The sequence below is a fragment of the Polypterus senegalus genome, chromosome 13, assembly GCF_016835505.1.
Source record: "Polypterus senegalus isolate Bchr_013 chromosome 13, ASM1683550v1, whole genome shotgun sequence".
NCBI lineage: Eukaryota > Metazoa > Chordata > Cladistia > Polypteriformes > Polypteridae > Polypterus > Polypterus senegalus.
The window spans coordinates 81,345,721-81,371,398 of NC_053166.1; the positions used below are offsets into that span (position 1 = coordinate 81,345,721).

Consider the following 25,678-nt stretch of genomic DNA (forward strand, 5'->3'; position numbering starts at 1 on the left):
ATGATTTAAAAATAACTAAACTAGGAACATAAAATTCTTAGAAAACTGCAACTCATGCCACCTACACACCATAACTAGCAGCACATTTGGTATGGAAAAGACCGTTCTCATGTATCAGATAGGAAATGTGGAACATGACCACACTTCCGGAGACTTTCATCATGTGGTGTATTTCCTACATCATAATTACACAGCTTTGCCTTGTTGTTTTGCCATGTAATTTGATTGTTTTAACCTAGCTTTTTCTCTTGGGTAGCACTTGAGTTTGCTTACCTCTATGTATTGGCACTGAGGCTGAAACCCACTTGCACGTCAAATGTGTGACTAATCAAAAATCAAAAACTGTGACTAGCACTGGCCAGTTTTTAAGAGCTACAAGCATATGTAGATATTGTGTCTGGGAGCCAGACCCATCGTACTGAACACAACAGCTCTGGATTTCTTCTTCAGCTTTCAGAGTGGATTAAGGTTGTTGCATTCAGCAAATGTATTCTCCATTCTGCTATTGCCTGTGGCATTTATTAAGTCACAAGGCACTGAAGCGGAATGAAGGTTTTCATTGATTAGACTTTCAAACTTTGATCCAGATAATCAATATGCATACTGAGTAGTAAGTAACACTCCACACACTATCCTTACATATGTCTTCTGCAACTGTAAAACATCAATAAATCTCGGATGTTTTTAAAGTATCAAATTATTTTGAATCACCTCCAGTTCGCCATCTGGTGGTCGTTCCGAGTGTCAACTGGATGATAAAATGCATAGAACACCACGAGAAGGGGGTGGATTAGGGTTGATTTCACCCTAAAGTAGTTTTACTCAACCAATGAGAAACAGGTTTAGCATGTTTCATGAAAATCCTTCCAGTCGTTCGGAAGTAATGCTGGAACATACATACATTGATTTATATATCCATCCATCCATTTTCTAACCCGCTGAATCCAAATACAGGGTCACGGGGGTCTGCCGGAGCCAATCCCAGCCAACACAGGGGACAGGGCAGGAACCAATCCTGGGCAGGGTGCCAACCCACCGCAGGACACACACAAACACACCCACACACCAAGCACACACTAGGGCCAATTTAGAATCGCCAATCCACCTAACCTGCATGTCTTTGGATTGTGGGAGGAAACCAGAGCGCCCGGAGGAAACCCAAGCAGACACGGGAGAACATGCAAACTCCACGCAGGGAGGACCCGGGAAGCGAACCCGGGTCTCCTAACTGCGAGGCAGCAGCGCTACCACTGCGCCACTGCGCCACCGTGCCGCCCCTGATTTTTATATATATAGTGAGATGGGGGGCTGATTGCACCCCTACAGATTAAAAAAAGACGTTGAAAGACTACTTTCACATTGCAGTACTTTGCAGACTTAAATGTCCAAAAAGCACCCGTCAGATTTTGATTTGATTGTTTGCTTTTCTCTCTCTCTCTCTCTCTGAGACCTTCCCTGCTCTTCTTTCAGATCTTACTAGAGGCAGGAAAAATCGCCCTGTTGTATGGACAGACATTTGTGAAAATGCCTTTTGTGATTTGAAAACTGCTTTATCTTCTTATCCAGTTCTGTGGAATCCCGACTTCTCCAAAGATTTTCTTCTACAGACAGATGCAAGTGCATTTGGAGTAAGCACCGTCCTGTCCTGGAATTTTTGATGGGGAAGAGCACCCTATCACATTTTTGAGTATGAAATTGCTTCCTAGGGAGCGTAATTATTCGACCATTGAAAAAGAATGCTTAGCAATAAAATGGGCTGTGGAAGCGCTTCGTTATTATTTATGGGGTCGAAACTTCACATTACAGATCACGCTCCACTTCAGTGGTTATACCGTCAGAAGGAAACAAACTCTCGTCTCATGAGATGATTTTTGGGTTTGCAACGTTACAGTTTTACAGTGAGGCATCGACCCGGCTATGAACAAATTAATGCTGATGTCCTGTCATGCTTGTTTGAGCCTGGTTTGGAATGTTGCTTGATTCACGAAAATGTGAATAAAGCTGAGGGAGGGGATGTGAGCTGGGGGGCTGATCGCACCCCTACAGGTTAAAAAAAAGATGCTGAAAAAAACTTCCTTCACATTGCTTCCTTGTATGCTGAGCTTACTTGCGGGTGATCTATCGCGCGGTCTGCGCAGTACTTTGCAGACTTAAAAGCCCAAACAACACCTGTCAGATTTTGATTTGATTGTTTGCTTTTCTCTCTCAGACCTTCCCTGCTCCTGACACACACTCCTTTGAGGAGGAAGATATGTTTGCATTCTTTTAAATTGTGAGACGGAACTGTCATCTCCATCTTGTCAAGGAGTCAGTTTAAATCTTTAAAAAAAAAAAAAGGCATATGTTTGTTTGCAGTGTTTGAATAAAGTTCCTGTCTCTACAACCCCCTGTGTTTCTGTGCAAATCTGTGACCCAAGCGTGACAATATATTTTATATATATATATATATATATATATATATATATATATATATATATATATATATATATATATATATACACTGTATATACATACACATACATACATATACACACACACACACACACTCACCCTGATGACACATAACACCCCAAAAACTGTCAATATACATACATACTGTATATACACACGCACTCACCCTGCTGACTTACTGTATAACACCCCAAAAACATTCAAATCCTTGTACCTCAGCAGTTCTTTTCATTTCAACATTTCAAACTTACAAAGCAGCTCCTTCACTTCGCAAGCTTGTCTGTCATTTTCTCGTCTCCCCTTTTCTTTTTTATGTCTTTGCTTATATTAAATATATTTATGTACTAGAGACGTGAAAGCTCTCTGTGATGCGTCAATGGTGTTACATAAAAGCTATTTCTCAGATTACACGCACACAATAAAATGTATACTAAATAGAGCAGGGAATATCACTTGCCACAGAATTTGTGCTTGGATGAACTTGGCTAATTTTATTACAAAGTCATGTGGTGACTCATTAAAAACTTGTCAGTGAGCAAATTCCGGTCATGACTATTAGTTTAAGAAGCACTGATGTATGCATGATGGTGGTTTCCACAAGGTGTAACATTCAAAGAATTGATGCATGCAAATAAGAGGTAACGAGTAAGGTTATACACATTATGAAAACAGCTCTTCCATTTGGTCTTACTTCGGACAATCACTGTTGCAGAGATGGAGGATTCATCTTCAGTGTTATTTGCTGAGCACTTGTAAAGGCCGCTGTCCTCTTTGGAGGCATTGGAAATTTGCAAGGTGCCATTTGGAAAAATTTTGTAGTGGGAGCTCGCCATAATATGGCCTTCACCATTTCCTTCCAGTCTCCTGCAAAATAAAACGACAAAGTGCATGTTTTAATTTGTAAAGCTGACTTGCTTATTTAATACTCAAAATGAATCTTAGACCATGGGTATTAGGGACAGATTTATTTTAGACAGATAGAAAGACAGAAACACAGGCAGACAGAACATTTTGTACTGCTTAAATTAAGAGCAGTCAAACATTCATAACAAAGACTATTCTAAGTATGTATTGAGTTAATTCAAGATAAGTCAAGATAAATAAATAGTCTCATACTCTATATAATATTTGGGGGGCTAGGAGTGGGCTCTGTGCATGTAATCTTCAATCATCTTGAATCCTATACAAAAAGCTCAAAATAGAAGAAACTGAAGATATAGGCCAAGCAGATAACTAGAAATAAAACTTGCCCCTTAAATTAGAGTTTTTGTCATATATTTATTTTTTAAGGGATTAGATCAACTCTTACCAACTGATAGTAGGCCTTGGTGATCCAAATGCTTCACAGTGTAGATCGACAGTCATCTCCTCAGCCACAACATATGTTTTCCCATCAGGAGTTAGAATCTGAGGAGGAAGCTCTGCAAAGACAGGGTCAAGATGAGAGCTTAGTTATGGCTAGCATTCGTAGATAAGTTCATATGCTCTCAATTTACTCATTAGGATTAGACTCATTCCTGAAACATTCACATAAACAGGTGGGTAAACTACTTACTGATCACGTAAACGTAAGCATTAGAGAGGATACTGCCATGCTTGTTTGTGGCTTCGCATTGGTACACAGCTGTGTCTCCTGGAGCAACACTGTAGAGAATCAGTGACTTTTCCTTCACGGTACGCTTCTTGTCAGGATCTATATCTAAAAGGAAAATGAACGTAATACATACACTATGTTAGTCCATACTGTAGAACATTATATCTTTACTTGCAATAGTAGACACTTAATCTGACTCTTCTGTCATGAGGTGGAAACCTCTAAGGAGTCAAAGATAGATAGACATACAGTACTATCATCTGAAAACACACCAGAATAACAAAAAAAGAAAGAAAACATCTGACTTCTGCTGAATAATTCGTTGGCTGAAACTCCTAAATGTTAGTTTTTCAGAGAGAGGATATGTAGCATTGTTCATAATGGCACTCAGTTTTGTTTTAATTCTCCCCTTCCACTACTACCTGAGGGGGTCCGGAGTGCATCCCATAACTGAGCCTGCCCTTTTAATTAGCCTGTTGATTCGGTGAAGTAATTTTACGAGCCTAGCACACCACAGTGTAAAAAAATCACACTAGCCATCACAGATTTGTAAAAGATTAACATAGGAAAAAGGGCCTGCTCAGCCCATTACCAGTCCAATCTCTCATCGATGTGGACCCCCAAATACAGGTAGGAGTGCATCAACTCTACATCCACTTCCTGAATAGCAACTAGACATAGTGGCTCTATATGCTGGTACTACTTACTACCAAAGTGCTTGTAAATAAATCTCAGTTCACATAAATTTAAAAGAATCTAAACAATACCTAATTTACTGGGGATTCTACAGTGGTGTTTAGAAGTCTTTTATCATGGTGGGGAGAATCTGAGTGATAGCTCAGTGATTTTTATCGTTTTTTAAAGGGTAAGTAGAGGTTTGTTGGTTCACTCCAGAGGCTTAACTTTACTGTGTAGGATTTTATAGTGCCATAATCTTTGAAATATTAATTAATAAGCAATCTGATAAACTCTTGACTAAACATATATAGGAAATCACTACTACTAAGCATTGATTTTTTGATCCTTATTAAAAAAGGTAAGATGGTTGGAACATAATTAATAAATATAATTAAAATTTAAAAAAATAACCTGTTGACTATCGAGTAACAAAAACAATAGTAGCATGCAAAGGAAGTACCACTACTAGATCCTGATGTCATGAAATTGAAAAATTGAAATAGATGGTACTAAATTACTAAATTACTGCTGAACACATGCAGTGTGTTGTTTAACAAAACCACACAGAAAGAAATCTCCTGTCAAGATTCACAGTACATACTAAACACTGTACCTAAGACTGAAATTCAACAGGGCAAAGAGTTTAAAGAATCTGTCAGCAAAGGTAACTCACATGAGTAGCACCGTCACATGGAGGATTCTGCAAGAACCTCTCCTGGGTGCAGGGGACGATCCCTAATGGCACAAGCAGGCTGCAAAGCCATCCCAAAGACAGCATTAAAGTCTGGGAGCTAATTTCCAACTTGCTGAAATTCATGACTCTAAAATCCATCCATCCATTTTCCAACCCGTTGAATCCGAACACAGGGTCACGGGGGTCTGCTGGAGCCAATCCCAGCCAACACAGGGCACAAGGCAGGAACCAATCCCGGGCAGGGTGCCAACCCACCGCAGGACACACACAAACACACGCACACACCAAGGCCAATTTAGAATCGTCAATCCACCTAACTTGCATGTCTTTGGACTGTGGGAGGAAACTGGAGCACCCGGAGGAAACCCACGCAGGCACGGGGAGAACATGCAAACTCCACGCAGGGAGGACCTGTGAAGCAAACCCAGGTCTCCTAACTGTAAGGCAGCAGCACTACTCACTGCGCCACCGTGCCGCCGACTCTAAAATTAAGTTACAAATTTAGTATCTACAGTATTGACTTCAGACATCAATCTAAGACACACAAATTATTAAAAAAGGCTAAAAGTAACAATTTGGAGTACCTCTCAAAAGAAATTAAACTCTCGCACAGCATGTCTTTACTCTCAGATGAGAAAAAAAGTAAGTGTGTAAGCAAACAGAGTCATACCGGCTTCAGAAAAAGAGTACCTAACAATTCAAACAGCACAGGAGCAACAGGGAGTGTGAAGTAAGTGAGGTGAGCAGAGAAATGCAGATTCAGCACGGGTCATGCAGTTCCCCTCATTTCATTGTATGGAAGACTTAAAGTTGCCCACCGTTTCAAAAACTGCTCAAAAAAATCAACCTACTTATGCATTTCTGTTAATTAATCAATCAATCGATTATATTAGCCTTTTCAACCTGGTAATTCATGTACAATTTCATGGGAGTCTTATCTTGGCAGCATTTGGTGGAAGGCAGGGACCAAACATTAACTGGGCTAAAATGCTGTTTTTAAATTATGCACATTTCTGTATTTTTCCCACTTATTTAATATTTACACTTCATTGTACTTCTGTTATTGAAACATTTAAACTGTGATTTGCATTAAACTTCCAAAGTATTTATCAGCATTTTCCTGACACATATTAGTTTTGTTGTTTTTCTGTGCTGACATGTGCATGCTTTTATGTGTGATTTGCAAACATGTTATGTCTAGTGAGTAACCTTTTCAGCATGAGGTGTCTGAGAGGGTTTATACTAGACTATTAATGTAATGTATGCAGTATACCATAGTATACAGTACTTACCTGTTTTATATATTAAAACTGAGTAGAGTCACATTATAGCATAATGATAATTAGTGATATTGTGCACACGAAGTCATTAAAGGCAGGTATAATGCAAGATAAGGTCTTTGAGTTCATTTTTGAAATGCATTATTATATCACGTCTCCCCCTAACCCCACCCAGTTCTTCAAGACAGTTTCACATTCACCTCACCTTTAATGGGGTAACCATTGATCTTCCACATTATTTGCGGTTTGGGTGTGCCCTCCGCCACACAATCAAGACCTACATTCTCGCCTGGTCCATATATTCCACTCAAAGGCTTCTTGATCCAGTATGGGGCAGCTGTGAATGTAAGATTATATATTAGTAAGTGTTTAGGCCAGAACTTAGGACATAACCATGTATTGTTTTATGCATTCATCCACCAATATTTAGTGTTTCTGTAAGACCAAAGGAAGCGATTGTAGCATGTATGAGTCATTTTGAAACACTGATTTATTATTGGCATCAACCATTTTATGTTAAACCATTTTGCTGCTGGGATGTAATTAATTTTCAGGTGTCTTTTATTCATCTAAAACCATGAAATTGTACATTACAAAAGATATCTGTGAATATCTTCATATACAAAATGGTTTGACAGCCTTTACTTATTAATCACTCCAAGACCTCTAGATTCTCTGTAATGTCTATCTGTTCAAGAAGCCCCATCTCCCCCATGTTCTCATATTATAAGCATCTGATAACTTTATTTCTGATTTTTTTTTTCCTAAACCTAACTTCTTCATTATGAAGTTGAGGTCCAAGATTCTTATCCACCCAGTCCAGGGTTATAACACTCAGTCCTATTGGTCCCATTTACAGAAGCAAATTTGCCTACACTAACATACTATACACGTCTTAGTCAAGGGACAAGAACAGATTGTACAAAATCCAGTGAATAAATCCACCTCAACCCTCTTGAACCATGGATTTTAACATTTCCCAATCTATATCGCTCTCTTTTTAATTTTTTGATTTCACATACATGTTAGTATTTGCTGTATTGTCTCTAGTATCAAAAATTCCTTTGGAAGTTTAATTATCTGTCATTGGTTATGAATGCTTTGTAACCCTTTTCCTATCCTAAATGTTAAGAAAGTAGTAAAAAAAATTATTTGGTTAGGGTTTAAACTAACTAAACTCCCATGACAGATAAAAAGAGTGAGAGAAAAGCATTAGCTACCTTCCACTGTGACGGTGTAGGTATGTTTAATGGTGCCTTCAATGTTCGTAGCAATGCACTGGTACTCTCCATCATCAGCTTCAGTGATGTTCTTGATGCTGAGCAGTTTGTTGTACTTCTCTTGAATCATTCGCTCTTTTGACATTTCACCATCTTTCCAAACCCACTGCATTGTGGGAGTTGGCCTAGTGGATACACACACAGTGAGATTAATGTTGCATGACCTATCATCCTTTTCCCATTGTCTCCATACTTACAGCCCTTCTACAATACATTCCAGCTCCAGAGTTTGCCCACGCAATGCCAAGTAAGAACTCTTCTCTCCCTTTGGCACCAGAAAGTGAGGCTTGCGATTCCTCACAGAGTTTGCTGCAAATTTAAAAGAAAAAGGAAGTTAGTGACTAATAACCAGGAAATGAAGGACGTCAGCTTTCGAAACATACAGGAGAAGGAAGGGAAGGTTGACTGGTCCAAAATAAAGAACAGGGAGATGGGCATGGCTAACAGATATTCAGAGTCTTCCTACAGCTTTCCTCTTGATAAATGACACTGCTGACAATGTCAGCCAGGCTTAGTTGAGCCTCATTTAATCCTATGTGCGAGTAGAAATTAAGATGCAACAAAATTCTTGAAGATAGGAAAGATATTTAAATGCAATATGTGAGTACATATGTTCCTGGGTTGTTTACTCTGCTCAACATTATATAAACTGTTAAACCTAACCAGCACATGATGAGAAATGACACTGTTTTCAGAATCAGGCCTTGTTGTAGATGAATTGGTGGAGGTGTTGGGTGCCAGTGACTACAATGACAACTTGGCAGTTCATTAAGGAAAGGCATGGATCAAGCAATGATTAAACAACAATCAACTGCAGGGAAGACTATGGGCCCATTTAGTCAGCTTGCAAATCATGAACAGGGGAGGAAGCTCCAGGCAAAAACTCACAAGCTTACAAGGCCAGCGTATAACCTCTGTACAGAATGTGGCTAGACTTGTAATTGAACTCAAGTTCCTGGAAATCTAAAGCAGCAGTGCCAAACACTGCACTACTTTACTACCCTACTGTAAGTATGTCCCCTAACAAGGGTTCAGAAGAGAAGCAAAATTTAGTTCTTGAGTTCTGACAGATAGCAGGAGCTACTGAGACCCAGATTCCAGGCACCATGCACGTACACAGCCAAGGGTTCAAAATAAAGTCAATTTTATTATACAAAAAATACCTTTTTCAGGTCCTTTCTTCAAAAAAGTATTCACAAGCACAGTTCCTACATTAAATCTCCTGTCCTCTCCTCTCCTCCAGGCAAGCCTTATCCTCCAACTTGTGACTCCAGCTCACCCGAATGAGGTTGAGCAGCCTATTTTATGCTAGGCCCGGGAGTATTTCCGGTGTTACATGATTATTGAACCTCCTTAAAATGTGCAAGTCCTTTTCCAACAGCTCCCTCTGATTGCACCCATGTATACCGACAGGGCTGCTCATCAGGACTACAATTCCCAGGGGGCCCTGTGGGTATACAAATGGTAATTCTACCCGAGTGATGCTGCCATCTGATGTAGTGGGGGACTTCATAGCCCCAAGAGACAGTCCTTCCCTGTCCTTCTGTTTTATGTTCCCAGCCAGGCAAGGTATCCGCAACTACCCCGGCTGGGACGACTGTCCACCTATATCCTTTCTTTATTGTGTCCCATCCAGATAAGGAATCAACCTCCCTCCTGGTTGGGATGCCTATCTGCCCACACTAGCACCTACAGAGTTTTTGAATTTGTCTGAGAGATACCAACAGACAGCTGTGGCAATGGCTGAAATGTAGGCCCATTTATGATGCAAGATGGGAGAGGACGTGAAGAATGTGTTATGAACAGACTCCACATATTCTGACAAACTATTCAAAAATGCTGGAAAATGAGGTGAAATGTCACCCAGACTATTCCCAGCAAGAGTACAGAAAAGGTAAATTCAATTTAATATACCATTAGAAGAATGAAGGACCATTTTGAAAAAGTCTTAAACTTTGTGGATATGCTTTATTCAGAGGAGGTGGTACCAGAAGCATCGTCCATGTGTGTCTTAGGTTGCTGCAGTAATTAAAAAGCCAAGTGGTGGCAAGGATGCAGAGATGAATGGAATTTGGTATGAAATGCTTACAGCGGTGGATATTGCCAAGTTTCCCCGGGAGATTAATAAAGTTCTATAATCATCATCTATTGTGGGGGTGTTTTGATTAATATACCTCTACAATGTCAAGGCAAAACCAGATCATGCTGAAGGGACTTTGGAGTATTTGTAAATTTCCTAGAGGAGATGGAAAATGTTGTAGAATATATGGTGGCCTGGTCTGTCCAGCATGGAATTTTTCCACCATGAGCCTCACCAGGAAAACTGATTGGAAATAAGGTGAAGTTGGTGAAGTATGCGCTTAGAGGTAGGTATCTTTACATTTTCAGAAAACTGCAAGTGTCTCTCACTCTCCTGCCCATCACAACTAGTAAGTTTTAGACATTTACACAAAAGATTACACACTCACTAGGATTAACTTTCAGCTGGATAGCTTCCTTTTGCACAATGGTCCGAGCACCAATAAACTGAGCGTGGCAGATGTAGTCATCACGGCTGTCTGATTCCACTACATTAGAAAAATACAGGTTTCCATCCCGGCTCTGTGTCACACGCTCATTTTCATTAATGTGGCGCAGATCTGAGGAGAGAATGTACAACAACACTTTCAAGAAGGAAGATAATAAACATATCATTAAGAAGTAAGGCCAAAATAAGACATGCTGTTGAATACTTCCAGAGAAAGGTAAATATGATAGGTTAAAAATTCATTTTGGAGTCCGTAAATAAATTAAAATGTTGAACACACCCAAGGAAGCTATTGAATACTCTGTGATGATACAAACTGCAATAATCTGTACTTTTCTTAATGACTAATAGATATTGATACAAAACTATAGTGATAGATAGACAGACAGATATGAAAATGCTATAACAGACAGACATTTATTTATATTGCACATTTTAAAACATGAAAGTTCAAAGTACTTCACAATAATGATAGATAGATAGATAGATAGATAAAGTTCAGATAGATACTTCAGATAATAGATAGATAGATAGATAGATAGATAGATAGATAGATAGCATACTTCTTCCCATCCAGTGAATTATGGGTGGTGCTGTGCTATTAGGTGGATTGCAGGGTAAGACAACACTCTCCCCCTCCTCTTCTTCTACTGGAACAATGACCTCCTTCTGCCACTTTGGAGGGCCTAGAGAAGTTAATATAGTACACAAATTTCATTTAATCGATCTTTGTTAGTTGGTTCAGTCTGTTGTATGATGAACACCAAAAGATTAAATATATTCAGCACAACTCTAGTAGGAAAGATTAATGCAGTTACAGCCTAGGCAACTTAATGACTTGCTCAGGATCGCTTGTACAGCATGTAGAACACTGTGGGCAGATTGATTCAGTGACACTTCACTATAGGAGACACTAGAGGGCAGTAAACATACATATAAGTAAAAACTGCACTGAACTGAGTCAAGTAAAAGCACCAGAACATTGGACTCAAACCAACTCCAGTGCAACGGTACTTATAGCTTTGAGGAATATGTTGTCAATGTTGGTTATTTCTATTGTTGCCTTTAACAAAACTCTCTAAAATAGAATGAATTTTGATTAAAAGAAGATAGAAGATAATCAAAAAGATTTTTTTTCCTTGTTCCTTAAAAATGTGTCTCAGAGTATAATGGAATACCTTGATCTTGATATTCACCATTTGCAACTCTGAAAATATGAAAACTGTACTCTTTTTTGTGCAGAATTAGTGAATCAATGCAGGTCCAGTTATTTTCTCTCACAGAGAGTGTACTCCTGAGTGTAATATCTGGGGGAAATCCCACACGTCGTTAAAGAACATTTTTGCTTATCACATTTTATTACACTGAATTTAAGACATAAAATGTCAATGATGATTCATAATGGAATCACTATTGCATTCAGTCTTTTAACAGTTTAAGCAAGAGCCCCCCAAATAAATGGCCATAAGAATGGACAATTATATAAAAAGAGAAATGGTCATTCTGATACAGGTCTGTAAAGTTGTAAGTCCTTGTCCATGACCATCAACAGAAAAAAAATAAAACAGTCTGAATTAGTTTAAGCCATCTTAATGGGATGTTCATAAGAAATGTAAAGATTTACTTCATCATGTAAAAGAACATAATAAACAAGAAATGTTGTGTCAGACATTTGAAATATTAAAATGTGTGCTTCAATTTAAATGTTTAAAGTCTAAACCTTAGAATTTTGTCATTTTTCACCCTCTGATAGAGAATTTTTACAAGTCCCTTGTAAAAAATCAAAAAATCTTTTATCAGTGACTCAGGAAGAGGTGGACAAAAAAAAAAAAAAGTCATTTCAGAGAGTTCATAAGAAATTGTTAAGAACAAAGTAAGTGGTGTTAGCCTACTAATTAATACCAAGGTAGAAATAAAATTTCAATTAACGATTATTCACTGGAATTGCTGTATTAGAATTTCTCTTACATAAGCTCAGAAATTGCATAGGGGCTTGGTAAAGCATACGATATGTCATCTACCTTGAAGATTATAAAGATCATGCCACTAGAGATTTTTGTCTTGTACTTTCAATATACTGTATTCCAAATTCATAGTACAAATTCAGCTTAGATTTCCCACTGTTCATCTACCTTAAATCACAGAATGCTTGTAGTGCCTACACCTTTACGGAAAGGCAGAAGGACCTCTGCTGAAAAAGTCCACCTACTGGGCAGAAGAAGTGCTGATCTTGATTTCTTTAAGTAATATTATCAAGGACAGCATTTTGTGGTGGGGGACTCAGTGTAGCTTAGAAGTGGTCTACTGACATCAGCAGCAGCTGTGTTTCCCTGGAAACTGTAACTAAGGTGACAGCAGGGCAGGGGTTGGGAAAGCAGGTAAAGAGGAGTTCTTGCTTTGTTCAGTTAGACTCTACTGAATAAACCGCATCCATCCGGCTTGAAATCGTGCTACTCCCTCTTTATCGTATATTGAAATATTTTGTAGTGCCTTCAGATACAAAAATTTCTACTAAAAAAACTCAAGTTGAAAGGAATGCAAATAATCTAATCTGACTGTGTGGCAGAAAGAATTTTTTATTTTTGTTGCATGAACGACCATAAGGGTACAAGCTCCAAATAAATTGCCCCTTACACAGTGTCAATGGCTTAATTCATTATATTCTCCCCTTGACTTTCAACAAAAAGTATTGTGCTATTGTTATTGGGTAGAATAATCCTCATTAAACAATAAAGATCTGGATGACCCTACATGTGGACCCTGCCTGCCACCTTAAAAAAATGATGTGGTTATTAAAATTTCATAGTGTATTATAATCTTGACATATCCAAAAGGGAGGTACAGATGGAAAGTTTACTGTTGAATAATTTTAATGAGAATGGATAGAAAATGTGCTTACTCTCCGCAATCAAGGTGATCTCGGTAGAGATGGCAGTGCCCAGGGTGTTGGCGGCATAACACCGGTATTTGCCTTGATAATGTTTGATGCCTCCGACACCATTGCCATTGCTTATCATGGAAAAGGTTCCTGAATCCTTGCTCATTCGTAGTCTGGATTCTGCACTGATGTCAAAAAAATGTCCATCTTTTGTCCACCGAAACCTGAGGCAGAAGAAAAAGATAAAAATAATAATTTAGTTATCAGAGAAAGGGAACTCTAAAGAAAGTAACACCACATGTGCAATTGTTTTTAATTGGTTTCTTTCTTTCAGTGGGGTTTAGATAAGCAGACCCTGGGGACTCAGAGGTGTGCTCTCCTATCTCTGGGACTGAGGTCACCGAGGTGGTCAAAAAACTCCTTGGTGGCAGGGCCCCGGGGGTTGATGAGATATGCCCGGAGTTCCTCAAGGCTTTGGATGTTGTAGGACTGTCTTGGTTGACACATCTCCATCCATCCGGAGTTTTTTTTTTTCTGTCCTCCCTGGCCATCGGACCTTACTCTTATTCTATGTTAATCAATGTTGACTTTTTTTATATTCTTACTGTGTCTTTTATTTTTCTATTCATCATTATGTAAAGCACTTTGAACTACATTTTTTTGTATGAAAATGTGCTATATAAATAAATGTTGTTGTTGTTGTTGTCTCTGCAACATCGCATGGACATCGGGGACAGTGCCTCTGGCCTTTGGCGGACCGTGGTGGTGATCCCCCTCTTTAAAAAGGGGGACCGGAGGGTGTGTTCCAACTATAGAGGGATAACACTCCTCAGCCGCCCTGGAAAAGTCTATTCGGGGGTTCTGGAGAGGAGGGTCTGTCGGATAGTCGAAACTCGGATTCAGGAGGAACAGTGTGGTTTTCGTCCTGGTTGCGGAACAGTGGACCAACTCTACACCCTTAGCAGAGTCCTGGAGGGTGCATGGGAGTTTGCCCAACCAGTCTACATGTGTTTTGTGGACTTGGAAAAGGTGTTCGACTGTGTCCCTCGGGGAATCCTGTGGGGGGTGCTCCGGGAGTATGGGGTACCAGACCCCCTGATAAGGGCTGTTCGGTCCCTGTACAACCAGTGTCAGAGCTTGGTCCGCATTGCCAGCAGTAAGTCAAACCCATTTTAGGCGCAGCCAGGGTGTTGAGGAGGTCTGGTTTGGTGGACTCAGGATTGGGTCACTGCTTTTTGCAGATGATGTTGTCCTGTTTGGTTCATCAGGCCGTGATCTTCAGCTCTCTCTGAATCGGTTCGCAGCTGAGTGTGAAGCGGCTGGGATGGGAATCGGCGCCTCCAAATCCGAGACCATGGTCCTCAGCCGGAAAAAGATGGAGTGCCCTCTCAGGGTTGGGAGCGAGATCCTGCCCCAAGAGAAGGAGTTCAAGTATCTCGGGGTCTTGTTCACGAATGAGGGAAGAATGGAGCGTGAGATTGACAGGTGGAGTGGTGCGGCGTCTGCAGTGATGCGGGCTCTGCATCGGTCTGTCGTGGTGAAAAAGGAGCTGAGTCGTAATGAAATGAGTTTCCTCCGCAGGGTGTCTGGGCTTTCCCTTAAAGATAGGGTGAAAAGCTCAGTCATCCGGGAGGGGCTCAGAGTAAAGCCGCTGCTCCTCCGCATCGAGAGGAGTCAGATGAGGTGGCTCGGCCATCTGATCAGGATGCCTCCTGGACGCCTCCCTGGTGAGGTGGTTCCGGGCACGTCCAACAGGGAGGAGATCCCGGGGAAGACCCAGGACTATGTCTCCCAGCTAGCCTGGGAACGCCTTGGGATTCTCCCGGAAGAGCTAGAAGAAGTGGCCAGGGAGAGGGAAGTCTGGGCCTCTCTGCTCAAGATGCTGCCCCCACGACCCGACCTCAGATAAGCGGAAGAAGATGGATGAATGGTTTAGATAAGACTGGGATAAGCTTCTGCTGTCTACAAGGACTCATAAGGACAACCTAAGCCATAAACCCTGATTTCAGATTACTAGGACAGATTTGCAAGGAAGTGCTTGTGTTTGTAATAAAATGACTGGAAAGGTCTTGTTGTTTGCAGTTACTGTGACATGCCAGTCATTTTATTAATACTCTAACAAGATTTTTTTGTCAAACTTATCCTGCACACAATGGGAGATGACACCAAGACAGCCTTGGTTTAGATGAATTGGTGAAGGTGTTGGGTAACAGTGACCTACTTGGCAGTGTATTGAGGCAGAAATCAACCAAAGATTAAATACCCATCAATTGCAGGGAACCCTATGGGTCCATATGGTCAACTTGCAAATCATGAACAGGGGAGGAAGTTCACAAAGACATTGTACAATCTCCACACACAGCATGTCTGGAGCAGAAAATTAAATTTGAGGCAGTAGTGCCAAACACTGAGCAACTTTGCTGCCTTTCCCAAGTTATAGTTGACCTAATTATGTTCCCAGTAGGAATGGTACAGAAGCAAATAACAAGAGAAGCAAAATTCTTAAATTTGGTTTCTCAAGGGTTTTTGAATTTGTCTGAGAGGTACCAGCATCCAGCTATGGCAATGGCTGAAGTGAAGGCCCATTTATGATGGAAGATGGGAGAGAAGATGAAGAATGTGTTATGAAGAAGCTCCAAGGTTTCTGGGAAATCTTTTGAAGATGCAGGAACAGGTGGGGATATGTCATCCAGGCTGTTCTTAGCTTGTGTGAGGAGGTACATTTAACTTGGGATACTTTTAAGAGAAGGAAGGACTGATTTGAAAATGATTAAACTTTGTGGATATATCCTATTTAGAGGAGGTGGTACCAGAAGTATGGTTGGTTCATGTCTGTCCTAGTTTGCTGCAGTGATTAAAAATCTATTATTGAGAGATGCTAGTCATTTTATTCTTACTCAAAGAGGACATGGCTTATTGGATGGTTTATCTACACTATGTATGGCCTTGGGGATCTTTTTGCAAACTGTAATCTTCTTGCACACCAAAAAACCCACAATCTGATGTCATCCCTGTTATTACTCGATTCATCTCTAGTATGATAAATTGACACATTGAACAGTTACCTAGGGAGCACTGGACTCCAAATCTTATGAGTGGACTCTGATGTGCAATGCTTCAAAGTAAGAGAGCCATAGGTTGCTGCTGCTGAAGAAGACCAGAATGGTTCAGAATTAAGATCTAGGCAACTATAACCAAGATTGTGGAAACAATGTAGCCCTAAAATTAAAAAAAAGTGATTTCTCCACAGGGGATCATCTATGTGGGTTGACTGTTTCTCATCATATAAACCTCAGTAATGACATAACAAGTTTTTTCTTTTGAGACAGGGACCAAGTGAAAATAAACAGGTTGACATGGTACAAGGGTTAAGAATATTAAATTCATACATTTGTAGAGTAATCGACTGAGAACTTAATAAATACAAATCATTGTTAGATTACAGCAGGACATCTTTCAAGATCATCCAAAGCAAATGGATCATGGTTAAGGCTTTGCCATCTGCTTTAGCTTAATATTTCACAAAATCTTTGAGATAAACAAACATGTAGTTGTGATAGATTGGCACTTACTCAGGTTTTGGGTTCCCCATGGCTTCGCATTTCACAATGACATCATCACTTGAGTAGACAATGAGTGTTTCTGGAGACTGCTCAGTGATAATGGGAGGTTTCTCCACTGCAAGGGAATCAAGAGCAGGAGGTAAATTATAGATACAGTCAATGTAAACTTGACATATTTCTGTATTACAAATCCAAAATCCTGCTGTTGTATCGATTATTTCCTGAAAGTGCAAGGTTAACATAAGTAGTAGTTTTCACTAGTAATTAGTGTATTTTCTTTTCTAAAATCAGAAAGCACTTACTGTGAAAATTCCTTTTCATTTTAAAATCTGCTTAAACCACTGTGTCAAGGGAGAGACCAACAACAGATGGGGTATTGGTGGGCAGACTCACGCATTCAGGGTCAATTTAGTGTCACCCATTGACCTGACATGCATGTCTTTGGGATCTGGGAGCAAAACTAAACAACCTGGAGAAAGAAACTCACATAAACATAGGGAGAATGTGAGAAGTTCACAAACACAGAGAGTGGGCCAGGATTTAGGCCCAGAATTCTAAACCTGTAAAGGAGCTACACTGACCACTGTGCCTCTCTGCTTTGAGAGAGACAAAGCGTCTAAACAGAGAGAATTTAACTATGTGTGGATCCAGTATGGCTACCTGCGAACAGCACTTAAGAGCACCCATTGCTCACAGGAATGTTTCTCTTAGGTTTCTTTATATAAAAATTGCTGAGGTTTGGCCATCTGTCATGTGATTAATTGAAAGCTATTGGGCTAAAACCTTGATATCAGTAAGCTTATGACCTTGATATATTCCGGTGAATCAACAAATTAGAGGTAGTGTCAACCCTGGCAAAGAGAGCCGGCTTCATTTGTTTCTTAAGGCAAACTGATCAAGAAAGTGACATGGCAGAAAGAAAAAGAACATCTCTGGCATCTGCTGAGCATTAAGCAAATATCAGATGTCAATTATGTGATAGGAAGAAGAAAAATGACAGCTGCGGCATTTGCTTACCATTAAGCACACACAACGCAGAAACCTGCAGGTACTTGTGAACTACTGACACTAGAACCTTGATCTTGGTCTTAATCAAAAGCTAATGACCTGATACAATCTTGAATGTCAAACATTTCGAGACATGACAAACTCTGAAAAGTTAAGTGATTGACACAGTGACCAGGCAGAAAAGAGGTGCCACTGCTGAGTATCTAACTGGTGAGCAGAAAAGTTTGATATAAAAGCTAGATTCTCGCAATCCCCCTGGAAATGCTACATACATCTTTAGAATTCACAATCAAGTGTAAGTACTGTGTTTTTTGATTATCAAACACGATGAACTCTGTAAAAGAAGAGCAACAACATCTGTGAAGCTGTATTTTTCCATTGTGAAGAAGAAGATAAAACACTGGAAAAGTTTGTCTTGCTTTCATGAACCACCTTTATTTGAGGACTGGAGATCCACATTTCCTAGACGTTTATAAAAAGTGGTTACATGTTCATTGTGGATTTGCACAAGGATGTAAAAAGCTGTATTGTATAAAATATTCAACAGCCATACTTGATTAAAAGTTGAAGTACCTTTCTAAACAGTTGCTCATTTAAAAGTAAAATGTATCCATCAACAAAACTACTCAAGAAAAAGTTTTAAAACAATAGATATTGATTGTAACTAAGTACAAGTAAATTTGGATCACCCCTTTTGATTTCTGTCTATCGATTTTTAAAACCTGAATATATGGAGTACAGCTGCGGGGAAGTTGAAGTCTATCTCAGAAAGCATCAGGCACAAGACAGGAAGAAGCCCTAGGTAAGGCACCAGCCCACTGCAGAGTGAACACATACAAACCCAGACACAAACACACATTGGGGGTCAATTTAACACAGCCAATTCACTAAACCTGTATATCTTTGAACTGTGGGTGGAAACCCGAGCACCAAGAGGAAATCCACGCAGACAGGGGGAGAACATGCAAACTCCACAGAGGAAGCACCTAAAAACAGCAGTACTACCACTGTGCAACCCCCCTCCACCCATTTTATATATAGTTAAAATACATTTTTACAAACTTAACATAAATTAAACCATAAATGTGTATTTCAATCACTAAAATATGAGCCAAATAAGTGGAACTTGACATCCTGATGATTGAATCCCAATTCAGTATAGTGGGTGCTAATAGGAGAAGCATACAGACTAATCCCTCTTTAAGAAGGAACTAATCCATTCCTGAAAACCCCTTCCTAAAATGAATTTTCTTAACAAGAACACCCAATTGCAATTCATTTAAAGGCAAAACATTTTTAAGCATTCTCTGGTCCCAAAAATGACCCCCATTTTTCTTGAAATAACATAAACCAAAGAAAATATAACATTTGTAATGAAAACAAACCCTAATAAGGTTTAATAAAAAGTGTACTATTGAGAATTTATTTATTCTAGTTTTACTTACAAAAGAACGATCTTTTGAGGCTTTTTTTTGGCTTTTACAATTAGATGAAAGTCTGTTTAGGAGCTGTGATGTCCAGGATAATGTGAGAAGACATGTAAGCAACACATGACATCTTAAAAGCACATATAGCTGAGTACAACAAAGTAGATCATGTTAAGAGGCAATTCTATTTTTCTTGAATTATAAATTACTAGCTGTGATACCCAGCTTCAACCAAGAAATTTCTTAAGGCAATGGGCTTCTCTTGTAGCACTGTTAGTTAATTGGGTGTATTAAAATTAGTTTGTAACTAACTAAATGCTTTTCCGTATACTTTTCTGCGTTCTATATATTATTTATTTTAAGAAGGGATAAAATTATTGACAGCCAGTGTAGTTTAGTGGTTAAGGGTTTGGCTCTAGGACAAATGCCGTTACTGACACTGTGTAACCATGAGCAAGTCACTTCATTTGCCTGTGCTCCATTTGGAAAAACAAAAGAAATGTAACCAATTGTATCTTAAATGCTGTAAGTCGCCTTGGACAAAAGCATCAGCCAAATAACATTCTCCAGTTAGTCCAAATTGTATCAAAACACACAAAGTTATACAAGTGACACACAGCTTTACTTATCTATAGCACCTGCTGATTCTAACTCTTTGGGCAGTTTGACGCAAAGTCTTTCTTGTGTTTCTGAATTGATGAGTAATAATTTCCTCAAGCTAAAAAAAACTGGTATTAAAATAAAGTAAAGATTTTAGATATAATCTTGGAGTCCAACCTTTAAATTGCACATTAACCAAAATCATAGGACTGCATTTTAAGGTTAGACTTCTTATAACATTGCAGGATTCTAAGAAATTAATTAAAGCATTTGTTTTGAGTTGACTAGATTACTGTAATGCACTCCAAATAGGAATATTCAAAAGAAGAAAATCAATCGGAATGATTTAAGAACATTTATGTTAAGCAGAATGCCCAGTGAGGACTGGGTGGTCTTCTGGCCTTGGAAACATCCAGGAAGATTTCATGTTTTTCACCAGATTATTTGAAGTTTTTTTTTTTTTGCTTTGAGTCCTCCCCCACCATAACCTGTCATCTATGATGGAAGGAGTGAAAGCTTCAGATTCATCAAAAACCTATTTGGTTTTTGATAGATCTCAACATTATAAAGTCCCCTGATACCGAAAACATTGATATCTCGATGATGGGTGTGTGTCTGTCCGTGTGTTTGTGTGTCTGTGTGTCACAGTTTCTTGAGGACTGTCTAGAGCTAAAAAGGCTCGATGGAAAAATACCAAACTTGATACTTAACCCTGTTATGAGATGATGATGTGCTGATTAGTTTTTGAGGCAAATCGTGCAAGAGGCACTCTAGAGCAACCCTCAAATACTGTATTTCTGCAATTAATATGAATTTTTCTCATTTTTTATATTTTCTGTTTTCTCCTGACCTTATCATTGGACTCATCTTTAGAGACTTAAAAGTCAATTCTATACCTAAGAACTCAAATTTTCTATTAATTATATATATATTTTAATGTAAGTGTTTACTGATTTAACTCATTATTGTTCTTATCTACTTTCATCTTTCTTTGCTTGTGACTTTTTATGTGACATCTTATAAATCAATTTGAGCTACATCATGTGCATGAAAATATGCTATAGAAATAAATGTTCTTGTAGTACACCTCAGTACAGGCTGCCATAAAGACAGTGACTGAATGAACATGGCAGGTATCAGTTGTGGAAATCACAGAGGCTAGAATTGCCCTGCACAGCCCCACCCTCAAACATCCATCTCTGCCCTGTTCGGCAGGATGTGGGGAGATGTACTTGGAATGGCTGTGTAGATGACTGGGTGTTACAGCCAGTTGCTTCTTCTTGTACATGAAGTTTCACAGAACAGTGGAAACCCCTATTTTAGATGACTGACTGCGTAAAACATTGTGCAGATTTGTGCAGGCCATTTTGTTTCTTGGTTTAGTATAGCAGTAATAATTATGTCCAGCAAAAAATATATCAGAGTAAAAGTAACCATTTGTGTTTAAAAAATATAGAAAAGTAAAAATACAAGTAGACAGGAAACTGAAGGATAAATATTCTCAAAACATACTAAAGTAAAGCAACAAATATTTCTACTTTCTTAATACAACACTGGCACAAAGTAAATAACTATGTAATTAAAAATACATTGAACAAGTGTGCTAGAACACTGACATGCGAGTATTAGTGGAACGTACACTTCAAGCATATGTACATATTAATTATTACAAGTGTGATTGTATGGAATTGATCAGGATAAAGCAGGAGCAATGTGACTTTTTATAGTAAAAGCAAAATTGGGGAATTCCCAAGTCGCTGTCCGGAGGAGCCGACCGGAGCCAAGGATCGGTGGGGCAATCTGAACAGTAGAAGTAGGCACTAAGAAGGTCAGCTGCATTGAGAGCAACGTCAATGCTAAACGCATTATAAAAGAAGCACTGGGCTTGTTGTTTTTATAGACTGTTTCCTGATGATCGCTTTAACCTCATTTTAAAGGATTGTTTTTCTTGTAGTGTTTTTACCTCCACGTTTTTTTTATTGGATTATTTATTTAAAGAAGATTATGAAATCACTGCACTCTTTGAACACTGTTTTTGTTTGACTGTTTTAATAAAAGCACTTTTTCACTTTTTACCATTCCCTTGCTCAATTGTTGCCTTCACTGACTAGCTCATCGGTGACATTACCGACGGTGTTGGGTTGAAGGGCTCCCGAATAGCGATGGGAGTGTGGAGCCAAACCCACATCGTCACATTCAGTGTGACTAAAGAGTCTCTTTCTTTTTAAACACTTTGCCATCATTGGTTTAAAACTTTGAGCATTGAAGTGGACAATTTGAAGGAGAATCTTTACCATGCAAGATGTCTTAATTGAACAAAAAGTGTTCTTGTGATCAAGTGAAATTTGTCATTTATTAATATATAATCAGCATCTAATAACTTTTGATGACATAGGCTAGTATGATTAATCACACATTTAGTTTGTAAATGGATTTTTCTTTCATTAATATTTCAGATTTCAGTAACCTATTGTATAGCTCTTAAGTGCTTTGTGGAAGTAACAACCTTTTAACATCAGTTAACAGCATTTTTATTTCTAATATATCTTATTCTATGCGTCTCCCATTGGCACTGCAGACATACGCATATTGCTCATGGTGACACTAGGAGATGCAGTTCATCCTGTTCATCAGCATTTACCGTCTCTTTCCTTCTTAAAATAATGCTCACTGATTTGAGTGAAAGCATCACTTTCCTTGGGAATTCAGATATTCCCCTATTTAAGGTTATGGACATGTGACTGCAGTAAGTATAATGACTTAAAAAAGGGCATATATTAAGGTGTCAGTAGTATACGTCCTAAATACACAACGGATGTCTTTTGAATACACAATGGGAGGTCAGAAAACATGAAAGCACACCTTATGAGAACAACCTTGGAGTCATCGTGGGCTCCACACTGTCTTCTGCAAGACAGTGTACTTTATGTATTATGTTGTTTGGAGTACAAGTCGAGGGAGGTTATGCTAAAGTTATATAACTCACTGGTGAAGCCTAACCTGGAGTACTGCATGTAGTTTTGATTTCCATATACCAAAAAAGACACAGAGGAGAGAAACTAAGCTGATTCCAGGACTAAGAGGTATGAGCTTTGACAAGAGATTGAAAGACCTGACTCTTTAAAGTTTACAAAGGAAGGAAATTAAGAGGTGACATGATCAAGGTGTTTAAAATTATGAAAGGAATTAGCACAGGGGATCCAAGCTACCACTTTAGAATAAATTCTTCAACCGGTATATGGGGATATGGTTAGAAATTGTTAACACACAAATGTTAGAAACTTTTTTCTTCTGATAAAGAGCCACAGACACATTGAATAAATTAACTAGTAGTCTTGACAAGAGTAGCTTTTTAGGGACCTTCAAAATTTGACATAATGTTATTTTGAATAATCTCAGTGAAAGGGATGGACAGGCTTGTTGAGGTAAATTGCCTGTTCTCATCACAGTTCTAATGTTTTAAAGCTAGACTCAGAGCTGTCTTTTTTAAAAAAAAAATGTTCACATTTAGAGATGTGTTTCTTTATACCAGCCATGCATGGAAATTTCTTTATTAATACAGTGAGTTTCAGAATCATTGAAATTACCTGAAAAATATCACAAATACAAATACTATGCAATATGATCAAAAATGAATTTACAAATTGTTAAAAACGTATTTCAGATTTCACACATAGGTATTAATTGATTTTAAGGTCATAGGTTTGAAAAATTATCAGAAATAACTGTTAAAAGCCAATTAAACATTAACTGTCGTTACAAAATAGTCTGGGAGTTTAAAAAAAACAAAACAAAACATAAACGTAGCTGCTGAACAAGCTCATTGTTCTTAAGTGTCTTGTGTAAACCAAGTTTCAATGGTGCCACATCAAGTGACTATGTTTGAATGTAGTTCTTGAATCATTTGGCTTGAGAATACTCCACACATTGACATGAACATTGTAATTGAACTACAGCAAAAGTTATACTTACAACCATCCATTTTATCTGCAGATCCAGAGAAGCATAGAGAGAAGAGAGAAAATTTGCATTATTAGGATTGTTAGTCATCTGTTTTTTTTTACCCGATTATTGCATTCATAGTCATGGGAACCCAAAACCCGTTGCTGCAGCAACAGGTATAAGGAAGGAATTGTAGCTAAATGACAGGCAGTTCTATTATAGAACACACACAATTACAGCATCAAACACACTAATTCCAGGGAAATATTGAAAAACAATCAACCTACCATATCAACATATCATCATACCTCTGGATTGAGAAACAAAACTTTTGTGAATGTGGGAAGCAAGCGAATATCACAAGTAAGGCCACCCAGACTGAAATCCAATAAAGGTAGAAGCACCGTGAGATGGTCCAGTATTTTATTATCATTAAGACATTATTATCCATTACTAGTTTAACTGACAGAAAGCACAGGTCTTGCAAACCAAAAGAAGAAAAAGATGAGTTAAAGACATCTGTATTGACTTAGAAAGAAACATGCTGGTGCTCAGAAAGATGCCGTCAGTTTTGTGATTTGTAGATGGGATATGTATAGGGATGTGGGGTCTAAGCTTAGCTCTGTGATGTTTATGTTGTGTAGATTCTTGTATTATTATTATAAACTTTGTGATGTTTCAATACCACCATTTTGCATGATAGTGGGTGCCATCGTTTTATGTGTTTTTGTATGGTTGAACCATATTTTTTATGGTTGCTGTTGTCCATTGCTGGCCACATGAAACGTCAGGGAGGGGTGAGTGTTACAAAGTAGATTATGTCATAACTGACTGAATTACTAGATAATCTATAAAACTTCTTGTGTCTTAGTTAATTTCAATATAAATCTTATTATCAGTTTAAGAATTCTTAACTTTTAGCATATTTATTTTTATCATTGGTTTCTCATTTCTGTATTAGGATTTGGTGATTAGTATAATTTATCTTTCTCATTTTTTTCACCACATTCTCTCTCTCATCTCTCAATCCTTGCTGAACCTTTTTCTTTACCGTCACCTTTCTTATGTTGTCGGAACAAGCCTCACTCATTCTCTCTTTCTTCAGGTTCCACAATTTTCAAGTCATTTCTTTTCCTCTTATTGCAAATTACCCTTTGAGGTGCTCTTTACCTTTGTCTCTCTCTCTCTCTCCGTTTGGTTTGTAACTGAAAGCTCATGCAGCAAGGCTGAGAAAGAGTGAGATGCTGCAGAGGTAAGTCACATCTGAAGCTAAACAACCAAATCCTTCTTTAGCTGAACTGGTGGCTCAAAATTGCAGCATCCTATGCTTGTGTCTCACCTCTGTCATGTCAAGGAGAACAACCAAAGACAGAGTGGGAACGTCACCCTGAGTGATTTTTTAACATGTCATAATTTTTATTGACTATTACTATGACAAGTTATATGGTGGAGATCAAGCCCTGAAGTTAAAAAGAGAAAAAGCATTCATGGTCTGAGAGGAATAAGCAAATTGTTCATTTTAACTGTGGCCAGAGGGAAAAATTAACATAAGTGTAGAATCCTAACAATAGCTAGGTTTACACGTTTAGGTGAATATCTGTGCCACATTTCATCTGAACTGGCTATGGGACAGTCAGTGCAAAGGAGACTAAGATTGTGGTATTAAAGACAGCTGACTGATCTCAATAAAGAACACCCAGGACACAGCAGTGCATGAAATGTATTTTCAAATATGCCATATGCACACTCACTTTCC

At 38.6% G+C, this 25,678-nt stretch overlaps 1 protein-coding gene across 4 annotated transcripts in view; it reads right to left on the minus strand.

Annotated features, from left to right (window-relative positions):
• l1cama (L1 cell adhesion molecule, paralog a) overlaps nucleotides 1-25,678 on the minus strand; it is a 194,280-nt gene that overhangs the window by 46,195 nt on the left and 122,407 nt on the right. For 3 of the 4 annotated variants that reach the window (XM_039775650.1, XM_039775647.1, XM_039775648.1), the window contains exons 3-13: nucleotides 23,953-23,967; nucleotides 16,955-17,060; nucleotides 13,404-13,606; nucleotides 11,068-11,190; nucleotides 10,446-10,616; nucleotides 8,175-8,286; nucleotides 7,918-8,102; nucleotides 6,903-7,034; nucleotides 4,007-4,150; nucleotides 3,761-3,872; nucleotides 3,143-3,315 (exon numbers count right to left, since the gene is read on the minus strand). In XM_039775650.1, the coding sequence (XP_039631584.1) occupies nucleotides 3,143-3,315; nucleotides 3,761-3,872; nucleotides 4,007-4,150; nucleotides 6,903-7,034; nucleotides 7,918-8,102; nucleotides 8,175-8,286; nucleotides 10,446-10,616; nucleotides 11,068-11,190; nucleotides 13,404-13,606; nucleotides 16,955-17,060; nucleotides 23,953-23,967 (1,476 nt within the window). The remainder of the gene's footprint in view (nucleotides 1-3,142; nucleotides 3,316-3,760; nucleotides 3,873-4,006; nucleotides 4,151-6,902; nucleotides 7,035-7,917; nucleotides 8,103-8,174; nucleotides 8,287-10,445; nucleotides 10,617-11,067; nucleotides 11,191-13,403; nucleotides 13,607-16,954; nucleotides 17,061-23,952; nucleotides 23,968-25,678) is intronic. The other variant, XM_039775651.1, reaches the window with a different exon arrangement.